We start from the raw sequence: 19,431 nt of genomic DNA, 5'->3' as shown, positions 1-19,431 counted from the left end.
AACAAAACAAAACACCACATTACTTTTACCTGTGTGTACCAATTCTATTCAAACAAAATTTCTATTAATGGATAACAGTGTGAATTTTGCTTAAGCACTGTAGACCGAGCCTGTTATTCATATGAAAGAACTAATCTTTACATGTGGGAATTACAATTTCTCACTCTATGTATGCCGTGAATCTTGTAAAAGAATAATTAGAACTTGCTCCAAAAGGAAAGAAATGCCAGACTTGAACAGTATTTTAGGAAGAGCATTAACAAACATTTTTATACTGCCAACAATCTTCACTGCTTTCTAGAAGACATTTACATTACCTTATTAATTAACTGCACTGAGTCAATAGTATGACATAAAGCTTGGGAGATATATGTTTAGCACAAACTATGACATTCACAAGAAAAGCGTGCATTTTTAGGAAGTTTGATTTAAAATTTATGCAAATGACTCCAGCAAGCAAGGCCCCAACAAACTACTTCAAAGCATCAAAATCCAGCCCGAGAAACATGACAAGCGCAAATCTTTGTCATTTCTCAAGTGTCTTTACAAACCTCAGCATATAGAGTATAAATTACTTCACCTCAATACCGCGATAGTTTGGTGTAGAATTAGCACACATAACTCTGCGTAGGACCACTGCAATCTGTCAGCCAACACTCACTGAGCCATTGCAAGAATTTAAAAGTATCTAAACGGTACATAATTTGTCTCTTTGGAGCTGACTCTTGTGCTACAACTGTAGAATACAGCAAGGTCCCATGGTCTGCCATAACAAGCAAAATTAAAAATAATAGTGCTATTTTTCCCTCCCCCTTACCCGCAAGTCTCACCGTCTTTCAGTTTTGGGGTTGAGAATCACCACAACATTGCGTCCGGGGAAAACATTAAATGCAGAGTAATGCGGTGCTGTAAAGAAATACTAATTAATTCACGTTAGGTTTCATGCCACAGAAATTGGTTTATTCACTTATTGAAAGTTAGGTTAGGTCCAGGTACATTTGTATCTTCAGAATCAGGGCTTTTAATGAAAAAAAAGTTTTTCGTGTTTCCCGACATCCCATTAAAGCGGTTGTCCTTTGACGTCAATTAGAGCCAGCTAAAAAAAAAAATCATCCTTAATTGCTTTTCAGAAACAGACATTATAGCATACACCGTCACAGCCAGATTCGATTACCTTTTACAAGAAACAAGGATGCTGGGAACGCTATAAAACTCCAGCTCTGCTGAATATGGATGCGGGGCTCTGCTGACAGCTGGGGGAGCTGGGGGGAGCTGCTTGTCACAGCAAGGGCTCTTTCTCGGGCTGCAGAGAAATCGGTCCAAAAAAAAAAGGATGTAAAACCCACAGGCATGTCTACATTTCTCCAAAAATGTAAAAACGCTGGAGTTGGGTGTTCAGCCGGGGCTGCTTTTGGACTGACAGTGGTTGGATGCTCAGTGCTCCCCCCCCGCCTCCATCTAAGTGAGTGTAATCACGCACCTGTGCCGACAATTCTAGCTACAAAACCGACCTAGTCCTCAAAACTTTGTACGTTTCATAACAGGGGACATGACCAACTTTCTCAAAGGCCTTCTCCAAATTCGTCTTACTCCAGGGACTTCATAATGTCTCTGCCGACCAGGTAGAAGAGGAGTCCAGAAAGTAAAACCAGGGGCACCCCCGCTGCGGCGAACATGAAGGACCACCCGTAATGCACGTGCACGGGTACGTCCTCCATGCACTTCTCGCTTCTCTCCAGAAGGATGTACTTCTGCAAATCAGCAGCGAACTCCTTCCAGATCACGAAGAGAAATATGAGCAGGAGAAATAAGCCTCCTGGAAAGAGAGACAAAGAGGAGTTATTCTCCGCATATGAGACAAAGAGATAAAATTGAGGAAGGATTGCAGCAGATTTCCATCTACTCTTGCAGGTCCTTTGCATCAAAGCTCAGTGTTGCAGAATTATTATTCATGACGTCTGTCTGCAGGTTCCTGTGAAAGCCAAACCCACTCGCTGTGGGGGAGACCCACACGGCCATGCCCAGCTCCTACCCAGCCGCCGGCACACCGACGCCTCCTGCTCTCGCCGCCGGCGCTACTGAGGGCCCCGTTACTGCTGGATACAGCCATGGCGAAACCATCACGAACGCGGCTGATGGTCACAGCAGGGATGTGCATGGGGCTAACTCTGCATTCCTGTCTTAAAGGTGGGTTGGTTTGCCTTTTTTAACTTTAATATGCCTGAGGTGAGTGAGAAGGAGAGGCTAAGACTTGCTTTTCCCTTTTTTATATCTACACTTCCAAGTCGCGTCAGATCCAATTTCCACCAGAAACGCAAAGATACGGGGATCAGTCCCGCTGAAGGCAAGCATTATCCGGCCTCAAGCCTGCTCGCCCCAGCACCGGCACAAGCAGAGCCCACGCAGGCGCCGGAGCGGCTGCTGCAGCTCATGGCAGTTCCCCTCCACCTCTTGCGTTACCCTCCCTGAAACCCAGCTCTGCTGCCAAGTATTAAAACACACCGCAAGGAGTACAGGCGATCTTATTTTGCAGAGAAATACCACGTAATAGAGTGGAAAAGGCATGTAGCCGTGAGAGGTTAATCTCAGGTGGTCTACCAAATAACAGGATAATTAAATGAATAATAAACAGCTTATACCATGAGGCTAGAAAGTCTTTTCATTGGCAAGTGAGACGTCCTTGGGCCTCCCCTGGAGCCAGACGGGAGGAGGGCTGAGGCCACGCTCAAGCCCGAGCAGCGAGAGCAGGGTCAGCATCTCGCCTGGCGAGGGTCCGCCCTCCTCCGAGCCCCGCCAGCCCTGCAGGATGCCTGGGACCAAACAGCAGCTCTCCCGTGAGACCTCACAATCTCGGATTTCCAAATGCATACCCGTCGAAGGTCAGCGTTTGCAGGAAGAGCCGTCACATCTGAAAAGCACGTGGTGAGCAGGCACCTCCCGGACCTGGCGCAGCCCCCGGCAGGTTTGGAGGCTTCGGTGCCTTAATAGGAACCTCCTTTCCCCATAATTCAAAGTGACGGTGGTCAGAGGCTGCAGGTCTAGGTCCGCCATACGAAGCACACACACTAGCGCGGCCCCAATATTATTTACTGTGTCACATTAAAGAATAAATATAGTGCATTTTCAAGTCAACATACATTAAAACTAAATAGTGGCGGTGCGATGACAGATCTGAAAGCATTTCTGTAATATCTGATCTTGCTACTTCGCAGCTAGAAGCTTGCTATTTTTAAACGGTGCCTTATAACACATAGATATACGCACATACACAGACATATATGAAAGAAATACATCACAGATTATAATATTTTTATAGTAGAAGTGAGCAGTTCAAAATCAATTTAGTTGACAAGTTACCACGCAGTTCTGTGGATGTGTGTGGATCCAGCTTCTGCTGGATTTAATTTCTCCCCTTGCAATTTTCAAATCAAAGGTACTTGTACTATATTTAATTATTCTTCCTGGCAGCTTATACGCTACAAAGTCCAACTCCCATGCTAAGCAAAGGAAGCGGGTAAAGCTTGACATTGATATATCTGCTTAGTGATGGTGGTTACCGAGACCCTGGTCAGAGAAAACACGTCAGTGTTTAGTTGTGTTCCTGCTTATAATGGATATGAACACATCTGCTGCTACAAAACCTCCACTTCACATGGTGTAGCCAAAACCAAGACTTATACGAAGGTAGCGTTCAAAGTCCTCACCAGATGTTACACAGAAGTTGACGCTGTCCATCCTGACCTGTCATGTCTATTAAACTGCCTCCTATACCCTAAGCCTACAAATTGAATCTTAATAATCAAAAACTGGGGTAACCATATGAATACGCTTTACGTCACCGCACCCTGTTATTTCAAGCCGTTCTCCCTTACACAGAAAAGTCCTCGCGTTTGCTGGAGAGGCAGGCTAGGAGTTAAATAGCAGCTGTTGTAGCATTTGCATGTTCATTGAGATTTTGATACCACTTGAAATTAAGTGCACAAATAAATATTTTACACTTAATATGATAGTTGTATGCTTAAAATACCAATTATTCTACTATAAGAAAACGATTGCATGTTTAAATAGTCACGTCCTTTACAAAATACAATATATTGATAAGAAGGCAATTAAGTCTTTATTACCGATGTAATTTAAAATTAAATTAATTAGATAGCAACTGAACCTTGAAAAGTGCTCTTTCAAAGATCAATTTCTATTTCATTAACTTATAATACCTACCGTAAGAGACACAAATAAAACCGTAGCCCCGGCGGGACAGAGGACACAGGTACGGTAACACACTTTCGAATCCTACTTTTCTTGAAATAACCAGGGGGTTTGCGTTGAATTATCCCAGGACAATTTAGACAGCCTAAGCCTCTTTTACGGAAGAAATCAGATTAAAACCTACCAGTTCTTACTGAGGAGGGTGCGGAGAAGCCCTGTGAGCGGGTGGCACCGTCCCTGAGCTCACCAGGAGATAAGGATGGGGTAATGGCCCCTGCCCTCGCCCCAGGAGAAGCGGCAGGTCTCAGTATGGAAGGATTTATTATTAAACAGGTACTGGAGGTGATGGCACAGCCACGGCATCTAAATTAAGTACATTTTCACACTCTGGGAAAATGACAAGAAAATGTAAAGCAAGCAGCCTTCTTCCCTGGAATAATTACAGCGGAGTGGCAAGGAGTCCCTGGGATTTACACCATCTCCTCGGCGAGAAAAGAAAATCAAAAGGGCAGGTGCAGCTGAAGAAGGACAGTGGAAGCGCAGAAAGGGCAGCTCACTGAAAACGGTTCAGCAAAAAAAATGCTTATTTGGAACAACTGCAAGTATACATGAACCTGCCTAAAATTTGTCAGGCTTTTAGACATTAGAAGACTCTTCATAATGAGAATATCAGGATGCCTCACTCCCATATTACCAAAGTAAGCGTTTGGCTTTTTTTTTTTTGTAAAATGCTATTTTATTTTGGATTTTTCGTCTTTTGAACAGGTCTCACTTTACCACCTCCTTTTTGGGGCTTTTAGTCTCGGCCGTAGCAGAAAGACATCTTCGTTTCCTGCCAGCCCCAAATGGCTTTTTCTGTACAGAGACAGATTTCTTCCTGCGTTGTGCAGCAAAATGGAAAACCGAAAAAAAAAATATCTAGTTTTCTCCCCAGGAAATGAGCCCGGTGTCAGCACGTGCCCCTGAGATGCAGGACATGTTTTGGTTCTGGGTAAGGGTAAGTGAAGATTTCATCAAACCAGACCATCCCCATGCTCCTGCTGGCATCCTTCTTCTTTCTACCCCTGGAAAATTAGCCAAGTGACCTCTTTCTTTCCCCCTTCATTCCATTCTCCCTTCTCCCATCCCTTCATTAGCATAGCATGGAAAAAATTAACTGTGAAACTCTGTCTCCTAGCTGATGAGGTCAACGGCATCTTCTGGGGAGGGGCTAATTGCAAGAAAATGGAAGTGGGGTGTTAAATCTTTCTCCTTCGTACACTGCGAACTGCAGGACATCGAGCCGCAGTGCCCCATCTCCCCCTCCCAGGAGAGCTGCGCCTTCGTTGTGAGTAAATTGGAGTCGGGCTTTTTCTTCCTCTCACTCTATATTCTTGTGACACCTTTATAGCTGCTAATTGTAGGGACAGGTGAGTGAACTCAATCTTTAACTCTTATTCGGTGGAAGCCGCTGAACTTTTGTGTAATCTGCTAATTACGAGAATAATGAACTTTGACTTATTCGCCTTTCTCACTAGTTGCCTCGTACGGATGTTAATAACGAGGAAATGGAGGGATGACCTCCAGCTGCCCTTCCATAACTGTCAGCCTTCACTGCACGTGGGGAGCCTGAGATTGCCAAAATGGAGACACTTGATTTAGGAAGAGGAATCCGAGCATAAAATTCAGCACTTTAACTGACAGGACTGGCAAAACTGCCTTTTTTTAATGCAGTGGGCTCCCGCTGAAGAACAGGTTGGTCTGAGCGCACCCTGTGCTCCTCTCGCAGCACCACGACACAGCTCTGAAAGTGCAGGAGAGGCTTTTTGCTGCCTTTGCCCGCTGGAAACGGCCCCCGGCCATGAGGATCCCGCGGCTGCGGGACACTGCGAGCACACCCGTGCGTGCCACACAAGTGGGGATGCTGGAGAGACAGCGCCAGGACCACAGCGGCCGGAAGAAGTGTAGACTGTACGTGGTTCATAGAATCATAGAATCATAGAATTAGTGAGGTTGGAAGGGACCTTTAAGATCATCAAGTCCAACCATTAACCTACCCTGATAAAAACACCACCACTTCTAAACCATGTCCCTGAGCACCTCATCTACCCTTTTCTTAAACACCTCCAGGGATGGTGAATCCACCACCTCTCTGGGCAGCCTATTCCAATGTTTAATAACCCTTTCAGTGAAAAAATGCTTCCTAATATCCAATCTAAACCTGCCCTGACATAACTTGAACCCGTTTCCTCTTGTCCTATCATTTGTCACCAGGGAGAAGAGGTCATCACATATTTGTGTTTCCCAGTGTATGGCAAGCCGATAACAAGCTTCTCTAGGTTGCTTAACGTTACCTGGGACACGCACCCTTCTGTGTCTTCCCTCCAGAGCGGCCTCCCCACCCCGTAGCAAGCCACCAGGTAGAGCTCGGGTCACTTTTTCACTTAAGCCTACAGCTATGCAGCTGGTCCTGACGTATTAGGGCAGCGCTGCAAGCTCAGCAGTCGCCCTAGGTCTGGATGAAGCGTGTGCTCACTTCTAAGCTTGGTCTCCGACAAGCCCAAAGGAAATGAAAACCAAGGAGCACAAGTACAGAAAACTGAGGAGCACAAGCAAAGTTGTCTCAGCAATTCAAACAGTTTCCAGAAGCTGCAGCACAGCGTTCACCCAGCCCTCTCGGTGACATTGTAGTGAGAATTAATCATATTGTCATCTGACTATTGAAACAGGGGGACAATTAGTCACCAGGCAGTATCTGCCTCCCCCTTGCAAGCGCTGGAGCTAAGTCTGAGACGGCAAACGTCAGACGGAAAACAGCAGGCCGGCTATTTGCTCGTGCAATTCGGGCGCTTTTGGGAGCTGGCTGGCAAGGATAACTGCCCAGCTGGGGCGGTAGATGTGCAAACGAAGGCAGCAGCAAACGTCAGATGGGCTCCGGCTGTATTTCCCGAGTCACCCAGCAGAGGAAATCAAGGGGGATGGCTCCAGTCCTTTGAAAGGGCTCTCAGAAATGCCACCCACTGAGCACTACCTTTGTTACGATAGCTGGCAGAGAGTCAGATTTGTCTTCTTGAAAGTACAGTAAATAAAAGGCATCTCGGAGAGGAAACCCAAAGAGATCTAATTGAGCAATAAGAATCTTCACTGTCTGGTGCAGAATTCCCCCTGGTGATGGAGGGGCACACGTGACTCCTCAAGATCATGTCAGGCTGGTTAGTCATAAACGCGCTTGGGAGTGCATTTGCACCAGTAATATCTTTAGAGCCTTTCGGTGGCAAATGTTGCACCCTGTTGCAATGATTAACCATAGCTGTGATTTCATGACCTCAGCGTGGGCTGCTACCGAAAGGGGCAGAGGGAGTTTATGGACAGAACAAAGTTGCTCATAAAGGATGCCCCGAGAGGCCGGGGCATCTTGCAGCCGTGGTGCCCCACCTCACCATCCGACTGCCAGACCACGTTCCCACTCTACAAATTGCCAGCATTTTCACACTTCCTCAAGGAGAGATCATTTCTGCAAGGGAGGTTAATTAACACTGACCCGGCAGGCCATGATTAGAAGACAAGATGCGCTTTCTCCTGCATCATCTGACCACATCCCGCTATCTGAAGGAAAGGGACAACCAGGGAGTTGAAGCTGTATTAAGTCTATTGTTCCTACTGCTTAGCACAATCATGCACAATATTTTCAGAAGGGATAGCGAGAAAATAACCACAGAGTGCTGCATCCCAAATCCATTAGGAAGCCAGTGCCAGATAGGACCCGGAGGTCTGAGTTCAGGATACCCCTCTCGAAAAAAAAAGGATGAGCTGAACCTCTAAGCAAACTTTGCTGAAAATGCTGAAACAATATTTCATTTTCCTAGCTATCATTTAGATTGAAAATTTAGCAGGAATTCTCTTCCAGTTGAACTCATTCCTCCTAATGACAGCTAATAACAATGATGGCGGTTCAGATTGAAACTGCTTTAATACAAACTTCAATTTAAGCAGCAGCATCTTTGTCTAATGACAAGAGGTTTATGTGATGCGTAATCAGCTCTCCTAAAAAGTGTGAAATTCTATGCCCCAGCTTTGTAATCAAGAAGTAGTCAAATAAAGTGCAAAAACAATGAAAAAATGGACCACAGTGATTCAGTATTACTCGCCACCCTTTTCTGTGTGATATTTTGTTTGTCTCGTCACGGTCAGAAGGTGATCAATCTCAGTTTCCCATTTGGGCTGAAAGTTGAGCGTTTTGAAGAAGTAGGGATTTAAATGACGCACCCAGAGCATCACATCTGAGAGGATTTAAATACTCAGCCCTAGTCTCTCACAAGAAGAGATAACTCCAACACACGTACAAGTCAAGTGGCCAACACCACTCAGTAGAAGGCATTGGTACCTGATGGAGATCCAATAGCAAGATGTCTTGCTTTCTCAAATGAAATCCATGTGTGTAAAGCCACATGGAATTTAACTTCAGAAAAATTAAGCCAACCAAGCACTTATTAAACTACATAAGAGAGAGAGATAAACTGATACCCCCAGGCTTGCTGGCCTCACTTCAATAACTGAAGACCTTGAGGCAAACAGAAAATTGGACAAAATGCAAAGCGAATTAGCAGAGGCAGGTAGGGCCACTCTGATTTAGTGCCTTCCAGATTTTTTAAACAAATAGATAGATATCATCTAGCTTCATTTTAACAAGCAGCTCAGCTGGCATCATATGGTTAATTATTAGTACATCTGGAGGAGACAGAAATTAGGAGAGGAGCTATAAAATTGATAGGGAGCTAAATAATGGGGCAAAAGGGTAAAAGGTAATAATAGCAGGGCATGGCAAGATTGGAAGGAGTGTAGGTGGAGTTCCTCCAAGGTTGATGTTGGGACCTTCCTTGTTAAATATTTTTGTGAATGTTTTCAGCCCCAAAAACTTGGGCACACTGGAAACCCAAACTGGGAGCAAAGACACCGGCTCACAGTATGTATGAGGAAGCAGGACCTGGTGCAGGATCCATAGTTAAGCAGTGGTTTTTCACAGAAAGGCCTGACTTCGTAATGAAGTTCTTTGCTTGGCATGGCTAAGCTAAGCTCCAGCCTTTAGCTGCTTGAGTAGCAAAAAAGGCTTTTTTCTGAGTTTGAATCACTGTTATCAATCAAGTATTTCTACCAGCTAAGCCAGTTATTCCTTGTCAAATACAGAAAAGGAAAGAGCCCAAGTGATAATTCAGTGGAATCATTTGAAATGGTAGTGGGAATAATGAATAAATGCCTATTTTTAATTCATTTTCCTGATGTGCCACTGCTTTATCTTTTCAGGTTTTATTAAGCCAGCCCTCCCATTCTGAGTCGCCGGGTATGCCTTTCATCGCTCGGTGGGTTTCCAGCTCTACCAGATGTTAACAGCAGAGACAGGAGAGGCCCAAATGCAAAGACTGACTTAGGGGACCAGAGCATGGCTGGTTGCTGCCCAGGGTTAACGCAGCTACAGATTTCACTAAAATAAAAGTATTCTACGCTATGTTCCTCTTGGTTGCATAGAAGAATAGGAAAAAAAAAAAAAAATCCCAAACCTCAGCCCCATTAGGACTAAGGACTATCTTGTTAAACTTGTCTGAGCAGGGAGGTTTAATTCCAGCAGGGGAAGAGGGAAATCACTTACTCCGAGTCAGTGCAGCTCCCATCAGAGCCCCTGTCTCCCCCCATCAGAGCCCCCGTCTCCCCCCAGCGGAGCTCCCGTCTCCCCCCAGCGGAGCCTCACCCCGGCTGCCTCCCTTCCCCGGCACGCTGCATTCCTGCCCCGGCCATATCCCCTTACCGCCACTTACCGGAGGCGAGGAGGAATCCGCCCCCGACTTTGTAGGAGCGGGGGCTGACGAAGGGCACGCCGCACACCAGCAGCAGCCCTCCCACCAGCCCGGCGGCCACGGCCAGCACGATGAACGCTGTCCAGAAGCCTCTGTACACTGCACGGTCAAAAAGAGTAAAGTCAGGGGAAAGGAGCGAAAAAAGCAGTCTTTCTTCAGTCTGTGCTTAATTCCTGCTTCAGCAACAGTAAAAGCAATAACCTGTGACGCTGCTCGTGCTCGGCAGAGCCGCAGCTCCTGCTTTGCTAACTCCCTGCCGCGGCACGGGCGCAGCGTGCCTGGAACGGGTGCAGGTCCGGGCTGAATGTCATACCCTCCATAATGGGGTTGGAATGAGTACAAGGGGTTGGAAGGGTTTGCCGGGGCAGCGCTCCACAAAAGGGGGCGAGGGTAAAGGACACCGTGCCTAGCTGTGCCTGTGGGGCACGGAAGAGCTTGGCAAGAAAGGAAAGAAAATAGCAAAATTGGGAGAGACGGAATCAGACCACATCTTTGTGCCATTTTAATTAACACTTACGGAAGGCGCCAGGTTCCTGGTTTAAAATAAAGATGGCTTTTGTTAGCAGGACTGCAGGGAAAATGGGAGCTCATGGTTTCCCCTATTAGCAGCCTTGCTTGACTCCATGTAAGGGAACAGGGCAAGAGAACAGCTGCCTCTTCATCCCCTGAATTTGGGAGTTTTGCTCTGACTTCATACAACCACGCCAGCCAGAGCCAAGCAAGCTTGGGTCCGTCACATCCCATGGGATGGGACACAGCCTGCTAATTTCGGTCTCCCAGTAGCCAAGTCTCTTCCAGTCACTGCCGTAAACCTTGGCCAAAGGTGGCGGTCTTCAGGCAGAGACCCTCTGACACCCTGCTCCCCGTCCCCCTGATTTATCTGATCCCCTCGGACCTCTGCATCTCATTCTCCCGCTTGTTTTTCCGAAGCGCTAGTTAGAGAGATTTAAGCCGGGCACGAGCAAGTGGGTAATGCTGAAATGATTCACACTTGAAAGAAAAATGATACAGAGAAGATGCGTTTTACTCATTTGAAACCATTTTGTCAGGAGAGCCACTTAGGGAGAGATAAGTATCTTGAACTCTCCAAAACCACAGAATTCATTTTCATGTTTAACCTCCCGTCACCCGTCTCTCTCAGGGAGCCTAAGAGGATGCAGATAAGGCAGAATTATCTCTGGAGCAGGTAATAGCCGGAGGACCCCTCTTCTTGGATGGCCTCCTGTTTTGTCATCATTTGCATATGAGGATGGACCGTTCAAAATAAAATGAGTGTCAACGACGGGAGCGTCTGCTCTCTGCGGATGTCCCGATGCTTCGCAGCGGGGTTGGTGCAGCAGAGGAGCCCGGTGCTCCCACTGCCCTAAAAGGGGGTGCAGAGACACCCTCGCCCCCCCGCGGACCGTAGCAGGGTGGGTGCAGGCAGACCCCCGCAGCACCCCGGGGTGCAGCCCCTGCACGGAGCCGGTCCCCAGCACCTTCCCGGGACCCGTCCCAAGGGGCATCGCTGGGAGGCAGCTGGAGAGGGTTTCATAGCGAGGGCTGACGGGCAGGGACAGATGCCTCCGGGGCCCTTTATTTAGTACGGAAAAAATAGTGTGTTTATCAGCGAGATCATTCAGAAACTAGACGTCATGCCTGCTCTCTCCTAAGCAGAAAAAATCCCACCGCTTGACCCGCACGCTGGCTGCACACAGCCTGCGACAGGCTTCTCCTTCGACCATCGACAGGTCCCTCATATCCATTTTACACTACGGCGTGTTGCCCGAGGCAGGAATCTTGCACAGCACAGCAAAAGAAACTAGCTGCTCTCCCTCACATGCCTCTACTGACAAATGTGGGGTTTTTAATTAATTCCTCATAAAAAAAAAATAAAAAATAAAAATAAAAAAGGTACCGCTAAAGGCTAAGGAAAAGGTCAAGATGTTTGTTTGTGCAGTATGCCTGCCCCGGATCCCCAGAGGCAACGCAGAGTGATGCACACTATTTAAAGAAATCAATTCATTTCAAAAAAGATCATTGAATTAATTCTAGCTGCTGCCACCAATTTAGCAAATTAAAATTCCTAACAGCAGCTGATTCATTAAAGAACTCTGAAAATATAGAGAAACATAAATAAAAAGGGAATCAGTTGAAAGGAGAGCTCTCCAACTGTGTCGTATTCAGTGTATTAAAAATAAGCCAGTCACTTACGTGGATCTTCTAACAATTTGGTCTTTAACTGATTTTCTGGTGTTTGTTTATTTTGTCTTGCAACAAATCAACACCAGAGCTCTCCTAGGAAGTCAGACTCTGGAAAGGAGTCAGCACTGGGCTGCCACAAGCCTGCAGCCCAGCAGCAATTATTTTTCTTGCTTGCCTGCAGGGTCTGGATTTGGCCGTGGGGCTGAAGCCCTTTGCCTGCAGCTCCTCCCAGCAGGCGAGGAGGCGGGAGAGAGAGGATTTAGCATCCCCCCTTGCTCATAGGAGCAGGTGCTGAGCACCCAGCGGGAGGGTGCACGGCTCGTGGCCAGGCATGGCTGGCTCCGGAGGAGAGAAGACGTGGGAGAACATTTCGTTGTGCTCACGGCTTGGGGCAGTCAGCTAAGCAAGGCCATTTTGTAAAGGAGCTTTCGGAAAGTGTTGGTCATGCTCGGCCACATGCATTTACAAGGGGAGAACCACGGCACTTACACACATTGTAAATCTCTGCCCGATCACTTGGGAAAGGAGCTGCTGGGGGAGCAGGAAAGAAACTCACCCGCGGTCGTGTCATACGAAGGATGGGGGAAAGGTCCAGGAGCAATGGGCATGGGAAAGAGGTAGCCATGCATGCAGAACTTGGGGTGTGCTTGGCTGGCTGAAAAAGAACAACAAAAATCCCCGTTTGCTTTTGTTTTCTGCAAAATCACAGTTATAGTATTCAGATGGCAATATACTATTCTGCAAAACCTACAAAACCCTCACTGAAATCAGAAGGCTGGGGAGTAAAGAAGGATAGTAAATCCTGGTTAGAAAGAAAAAAGTAAAAGAAAAAGAAGAATGATGAGAGAAGGGAGATACAACAGGATCTGAGACTGCTACCCATACGTCTTCTCATCTTCATAACCTGAGTCTGAGGTGGGCATAAATCATGAAAGATGGAGCAACTCAAATCAGTGTAAAAATTCCCATTGGGGTTTTCCTCCAGAAAATGTGTCCAACTGCCTGGAAGGGGCAAAGGTATTTGGGTACCAGAGTAAGCTACCTTACAAGACCTCCAGTTTGTGAGAAGGCAAAGCGCAATTAGAATGGAAGTGCCCCATCAATATTAATACCACTGAGGCTTATCATGATTAACGGTAATAGAATGAATGTTAAATGAATTAATTAATGGTTGGCCACTTATTTAAATATGTTCCCCAGCTCAAAGGAACACTTTATAATAGGTGGACATTAGTTCATGCTAAATTGACTATGGAATACCTATTGAATTAATTATTACGTCCATGAGAGAAGCAAATTAATTTGCCATGATCAATCCTATTATAATAAATACCTAAAGAAGTAATACAAATTTGCCAGTTATCAGAAAGAGTCATTTTACTTCAGGTAACATTATATTATATAATGTATTACTATATAATGTAATTAGATAGCAAACTCCCTCTCTCAAGCCTGTCCTTTCTTATCAAAAAATTTCTGTGTGAAAAATCTCTCGTCGTTCAGTTGAACGGTAGCAGCAACTGTTCCTGCAAGCTTTTACAGGAATCACAGGTCAGGGGCTGGGGAGCAGCAAAGTCATCTGAAATTTTAATCACTGCAGAGTAAATTTATCATGGGAACCTGCATTATTTGCAGCCAAATGCCCCGCGAGGTGACCACGCTGCTCCACAAACTCGTAGGCATCTTTGAGGGGATGGAAGCAGCAGCGAGCGCAGGGTCAAGGCTTTTGCAGTGTTTAAAACCTGGGCAGAACTTATTTAAAAATCTCTTTCTTTTATCCCAAATACTTCTCTAGGGTTGTGGCATCCCAGGGAAAGGCTGTCCTCTAATCACCCACCGTGCACTACTAACGCAGGCAAGCTGGTTGCTGGCTTGGCCGCCGGCGGGGCTGGAGCCAGGCCTGTTGTGGGGTGGTCTCACTCCTTTGCTCTTTCTGGTGGGAGCACCTGGTTCACTGGGCCAAGACCCCACACCTCACTGCACGTGGGCCACCAGTCAGCACCAACTGGTCTCTCAGAACAGGTTTCACCTTCTCCTTCAATTTTTTACTGAAGAGCGAATGCGCTTGCAGAAAAAAAATACTTTGCATCCGTCCCTGTTTATTCACACGTGTAATTTCAATGACCTTTAAAAGCAAAACAGGCAAGATCTTAAAATAAATAAAAGTCTTGTTTGCTTAAGAGCATAAACGCATCTGGTTACAGGTCTCCATGGCCCACTGTTGCCTGCTGCTAGAGGTCCTGAGCACCCAGGGACACCACACGCCTGCGCATCTCCAGCCTTCCCCGTGCTGAAATCAGGGGGAGGTGGGAACACTCTGATGGCTGAAAACACGAACAGAAGAGCAATGCACAGGCTCAAGTTTAGCAGACCTTAGCTGAACACAAACATCAAGAGATAAGGGGAGAGTTATCCTTGCCGGTGGAAGCCACCACTCCATAAGACTTCGTAGGCGTTATATTAAATGGCATCAAGAGGTTCCTACATTTCTGTGAACAACCCTCTGAGAGCAAAATTCAAGTCAAAAAAAGAGCACTGAAAGGGTGAGCCAAGATTGCTTTTGAAAGATTGACGAGGAGAATGAAAAAAAAAAAAAATAAGGTAGACAACTGTCTCCTCATCCCTGGGAGCCCTTGTGCTTGTTTGCAATGCAAACTGCGAGCGAATGCTGAGAATGTGGTGCAGCGGCATCATACTCACTGTACCAGAAGGTCCAGATGGTCTCCGGGTGACCCTCGCCAAAGAACCAGCACCGCCAGAAGAAGCCCTCGTGATGGAAAGTGAGGATCTCCTTCCTGACCTCTGTCAGGGTTTCGGCCTGCAGAGGAAGGAAAGCCCAAGCTGATATGGGGATGATCATGGTGGAAAGGCGGAAAGTGTGTATATTTTGCTTAGACAATTGCTGCTTTCATTTTTTTGTTGGAGTTTTCATTTGTATTGTTTGAGTTGGTTTTGGAGGGTGTGGGGAACATGGAAGCAGCTGAAGGATATTGCAAATTTGAGTCACAGACTCTTTACCAAAAGACTTATTAAAACTATAGTCCAAATCAACTTGCCTTTATCACATACAATTTGGTAATTGTATGTGATAAATCAGTACAATTTGGAATAACACAATTGATACAATTGGTGTAACAGACATAATTGATACAATTTGGTATAGCAGACATAACTGTTATAAAGTTATATTTTGTGGAGGATGGAGAAACTTCATACAGGATTGGACCCTGCAAGCTGCAGAAAGGAGATGGGACTCAACAGGGAGGTGCTAGAAGATACTTCCCTCGCCTCGAGGTTTTTATGCATCAAGTTACGACCTCTTCCAGAGCTTTGACCTGAATCTCCTTTTACTTTCAGGATAAAAAAATAACTACGACAGTGGTAACATGCAGCCCTCAAACTTCCTCAGCTGGCTGGCTGCTGACAGTGCATCTGCGGCACATTTAATTGCTGTTTGGCAGATGCTTGAGACCATCCTTATCTGTAAGGCACAGGATTTGCCAGTTTAAGAAAGGGCAGAGAAGGTAAAAACACAGCGCGTTGTACACAACTGGTGACTGAAATAGAAATAATAGAAACGGTGTCTGAAATAGAAATAAAATAGCTCAGAGGAAAGAGTAGAGAAGTTCCTATTTCTGCCTGGCACTTTTGAAGTCGCTCTGCCTTGGTGACAGGCACACTAACGCTTGGCCAAGAGCGTATCTGAAATGTTTGAGATGCTTATTCATGTCGTGCAGTGCACCGTCTCTAGTCTCTCCACTTTAAAAGACAACAGCACAAACAAAAACAATTAACATTGTCATTCCCCAAGTGCACAAAAACTGAGCGGCACTCCTCTGTCCATGACAGTGCCATCTCCGGGGCTTCACTGCACTGCTTTAAACAGTAAAGACAGTGCCTTCTGCCAGGCACTTTTTCCATCATAATTTTTTTTTCCCAACAGAGAAAGTCGTTTGGAAACACGACTCAAGCAAACAGTGTCCTACATTCGATTACGGGATTCTGAAATGAAAGAAAGTATTTCTTGCTGGCATCATGATGCTTACCCAGTGTGACTCACCCACCGGAAAAAAAAAAACAACCCAAACCTAATTGGATTGAACTTTGAAGTAACAAAAAGTCTGCACACAACAAGGATCTTCCTGTCATTTTGTAATTGAAACCGCACATTGATCAGCACAAAAACCTTTTTGAAGAGTGAGTGGCTCAGGGAACTGATCTGGTTGTTACTCCATTGAAGAGTTAGACAACAGCAAGGACAGCTAAAATCAAACTTTTGAAAGGATCTATAAACAAGTGATACCAAAGTCAGCACTAAAATACCAAATTGTCCTTTGAAAATTACATTTCCTGCTAATTAAAATCCTATATAAATCTCAGTTTTAAAACATATAGCCCTCTTCTTGTTAGACGGGCAGAAGTTCTTGTCTACGCTCTTCTGCGTCTGATGTTCGCTTTTGTTTTCTGTCTGTGCTGTAGTCATATCACTTCAGATGTAAAAGATTGCCAAGTCCTACACTTTAAAAATATGAACTATTTTAAAATGAAGAAACTACAGAGGGAAAAATCTTTTAATGGCAAATATCAGGAGATATCTTTTGTCTTTAGAGGCAAATGCTGTCAACAAGTAAAGCTCTTACATTTTTGCCTTTCATTCCCTAATGTTCATATCTGCCAGATTACAGAGGTTCTGTCTTAACGTTGCCTAGACACACTTTACTTCAGTCAAAATGCTCGATACTATGCAAAAGCTGGTTTGGATTTTAAAGCTAGCTCAGGCTGATATTTAACATTAGCCGGTCACTTTCAGTGAGCATAAATATTATCGCAGATTTAAAACTTGAAACATTTAAAATTTTTAATTATTTAAAGAAGACAATTCTTCCAAACGAAGACAAGATTTCAGAGTTTACCTCCCCGATCCGCAGAGTGCTGTTGCCATCCTCGAAGATGCCACAGGTCTCCGTAGCGAGGAGCCAGTAATCTGTCCCGAAAGCGATGAGAAAGAGCAACACGCCGGTGCTGCCGAGGATCCCGGCCGCGAGAGCCGCCACTCCAGCCTTCATGGGGCAGCAGGTAGGCAGCAAAATCGGAAATCAGAAAAGAAGAAAAACACTGAAGTTTCCAGGGTCACTGGAAGAGGGGGAGAAGAGAAGTGCTATTTTTGGACACGGATAAAAATCTTCTCCTGGCTGGTGTGAGTTTCAGTGGGTGGTGGGAACAGGACTAATAAAAGCAGATGACCTGCTGTAACCAAACAGCTGTGGCATTAAGGAACATGACAAATAGCTATTGAGACAGAGCAGGAAGGTTTCCAAATAAACACATGGCAGCTTATTTCAGAAGAGCGCTGCGGAGAGCCCGTAGCCTCGGCTGGTCCAGCACCGTCTGTAGGTCACGAGTGGTTACGATGCAGAACTGCCCAGGACACCCGAGAGTTTTTAAAACTCTGTTTGTGCATGAGATTAACAGAAAGGCTGTGTACGGCTTGAGCAGATCTGAACTCGAAGATCTTTACCACGTCACGGCGTCTGCAGCCATTGCTGTGAGATACCTCTGGCCGCGTCCTCCCAAGTGCAGTATAGAAGTGGCACTTCTGGAATATGCACCTCCTTCAGCTCCTGCTTCCTCTGAACAAAACACTAATGCAGCTTTCACACAAAGTGAGCCCAGAGATCCAAGCAATAACATTAAAATCTTGGTGATATCTCTTCAATATCTCTTAAAATCTTGGTGCTCTCAGAAGTAATGCAATCAACCCACGTAAACAAGTTTAAATCAGGCAGGTCCACATCTAGCTAGTCAAGGAGCACTAAAATCGGGTGTACATACCAATATACGTAGAGTGTCTTGCTGTGCCGTTGTAGAAGGATGTTCTCTCTCCTGCCACAGAAGAGTGGACTATATAGCATCCATACCCCTCCCACCACAGAAGAGTGGACTATATAGCATCCATACCCCTCCCACCACCCAAGCTTGCTGTAGAAGAACTGCCTCATAGGGACAAGGACAATCGTGCACAGAATTTCGCTGCCATTTAGTTCTTAACGTTTTAGTCTTCTGCTGGAGCATCTGCTGTAGATCACTGCCAGGAATGGGATGCCAGACTAGGAAAATTATAATTTCTGTCGGGCAATAACTGCATTCCTGTGACATGCCAGGAGGCTGGAGGAGGAAATTTAAATTACAGTGAAAATTCCAGTTCTGGTTTTCTAACCTTAGCCTAATTCATGACCTGTTCTAAAAAGTGGGATAGATGAAGATGTTGACTTCCCCATCCTACAGGATTCTCTGTGACCAAATTAATTTCCAAATGAATTTAGTAGTTAACTGTGAAAATATGGGTATCTCAGAGAAATCACACACTGGTTAAGGAAACCGGGTAAAATTTTGACTACACTTCTAGCCAACTGTTGAGGCATATCAACTGATGAATGTGCTCATTCTTCTTCTACGAGCACAATAGACTTTAAATTATAATAATTTATTCTATCCTCTACATGTTCTTTCTTAAATATTGCAGGCTGGGATAGCTTTTAAATAATACATAAGACCTCTCATGCTCGCTGTCACAGAGGCAGAGCTGCTGTTTGTTTAACCTGACCGCGAGCACGTGAGGCATCCGATAGGATGCAGGAAAGAGGTCCCTGCCCGAAGGAGTTCCCACACTGATGCGTGAAGAAAGGAAAAGTCGGACAGGCTGCAGACTTACCATCACACAGGGTCAAAACCTCAGCCACAGTCCCCACAGCCCCATTAATCGGAGCCGGAGTGGGGCTGCAAGGGGCAAGAGTGCAAGGAGGGCAGATGTTGTTGCATCTGGCATGGTGGGGCAGCTGGGGGGCAAGCAAGGCAAGAGGGAGCTGCAGGGCATGGCCTGCGGGTTGTCTCAAAGGTTAGGATTACATCTTGGTTGGTCGCTAAAATGGACGAATGCCTTCTAACGTTGGTATAACAGGATGAAAGTCCTCACGGCAGGGCTGAACGCTGCTCTTGGCAGGTAGAAACCTCATTGCGTGGGCTTTAGACAGGGAGCAATGGACATGCATCTGATGGGAGAGCTGCAGTAAAGGGTCACTTTCAGGAAACTGAAAATATACATCATGTCTCTGGCCTGCTTAACCATCCCTTTTCTTCCAAGCAAACTATTTAGTCAGCTAAGGGAGAGGAGAAATCATTCTGACATGATACAGCCTCCCACCAAAAGCCT

The 19,431-nt window shown here is 45.7% G+C and overlaps 1 protein-coding gene across 2 annotated transcripts; it reads right to left on the bottom strand.

The window, feature by feature from the left end:
* Nucleotides 1–938: 938 nt before the first annotated feature.
* On the bottom strand, nucleotides 939–17,423 carry LOC309675761 (transmembrane protein 182-like). 2 transcript variants are annotated; one of them, XM_082488138.1, is made up of 5 exons: nucleotides 17,135–17,423; nucleotides 14,922–15,039; nucleotides 12,778–12,876; nucleotides 9,999–10,136; nucleotides 939–1,816 (listed from the first exon to the last, which is right to left on the bottom strand). In XM_082488138.1, exons 1-5 carry the CDS (start codon nucleotides 17,285–17,287, stop codon nucleotides 1,587–1,589), a joined length of 738 nt encoding a protein of 245 aa, XP_082344264.1. In that variant the 5' UTR covers nucleotides 17,288–17,423; the 3' UTR covers nucleotides 939–1,586. The 2 variants fall into 2 exon arrangements, with proteins under 2 accessions (XP_082344264.1, XP_082344263.1); XM_082488137.1 differs by lacking the exons at nucleotides 939–1,816; nucleotides 9,999–10,136 and adding an exon at nucleotides 10,918–11,610.
* Nucleotides 17,424–19,431: the final 2,008 nt, after the last annotated feature.

Source organism: Vanellus vanellus (genome assembly GCF_965231255.1).
Source record: "Vanellus vanellus genome assembly, chromosome: 10".
Classification (NCBI taxonomy): Eukaryota; Metazoa; Chordata; class Aves; order Charadriiformes; family Charadriidae; genus Vanellus; species Vanellus vanellus.
This window is presented reverse-complemented; position numbering and strand designations above follow the sequence as displayed.

What these genes read in the sequence shown, in the direction of transcription:
- LOC309675761 (XM_082488137.1), bottom strand. Translation starts at nt 17,287, where the DNA reads ATGAAGGCTGGAGTGGCGGCTCTCGCGGCCGGGATCCTCGGCAGCACC. An exon ending in CATCTGGACCTTCTGGTACA is followed by an intron (nt 12,877 to 14,921) that starts GTGAGTATGATG and finishes GTTCTTTTTCAG; the next exon opens with CCAGCCAAGCACACCCCAAG. An exon ending in TTCGTATGACACGACCGCGG is followed by an intron (nt 11,611 to 12,777) that starts GTGAGTTTCTTT and finishes TACTAAATAAAG; the next exon opens with GGCCCCGGAGGCATCTGTCC.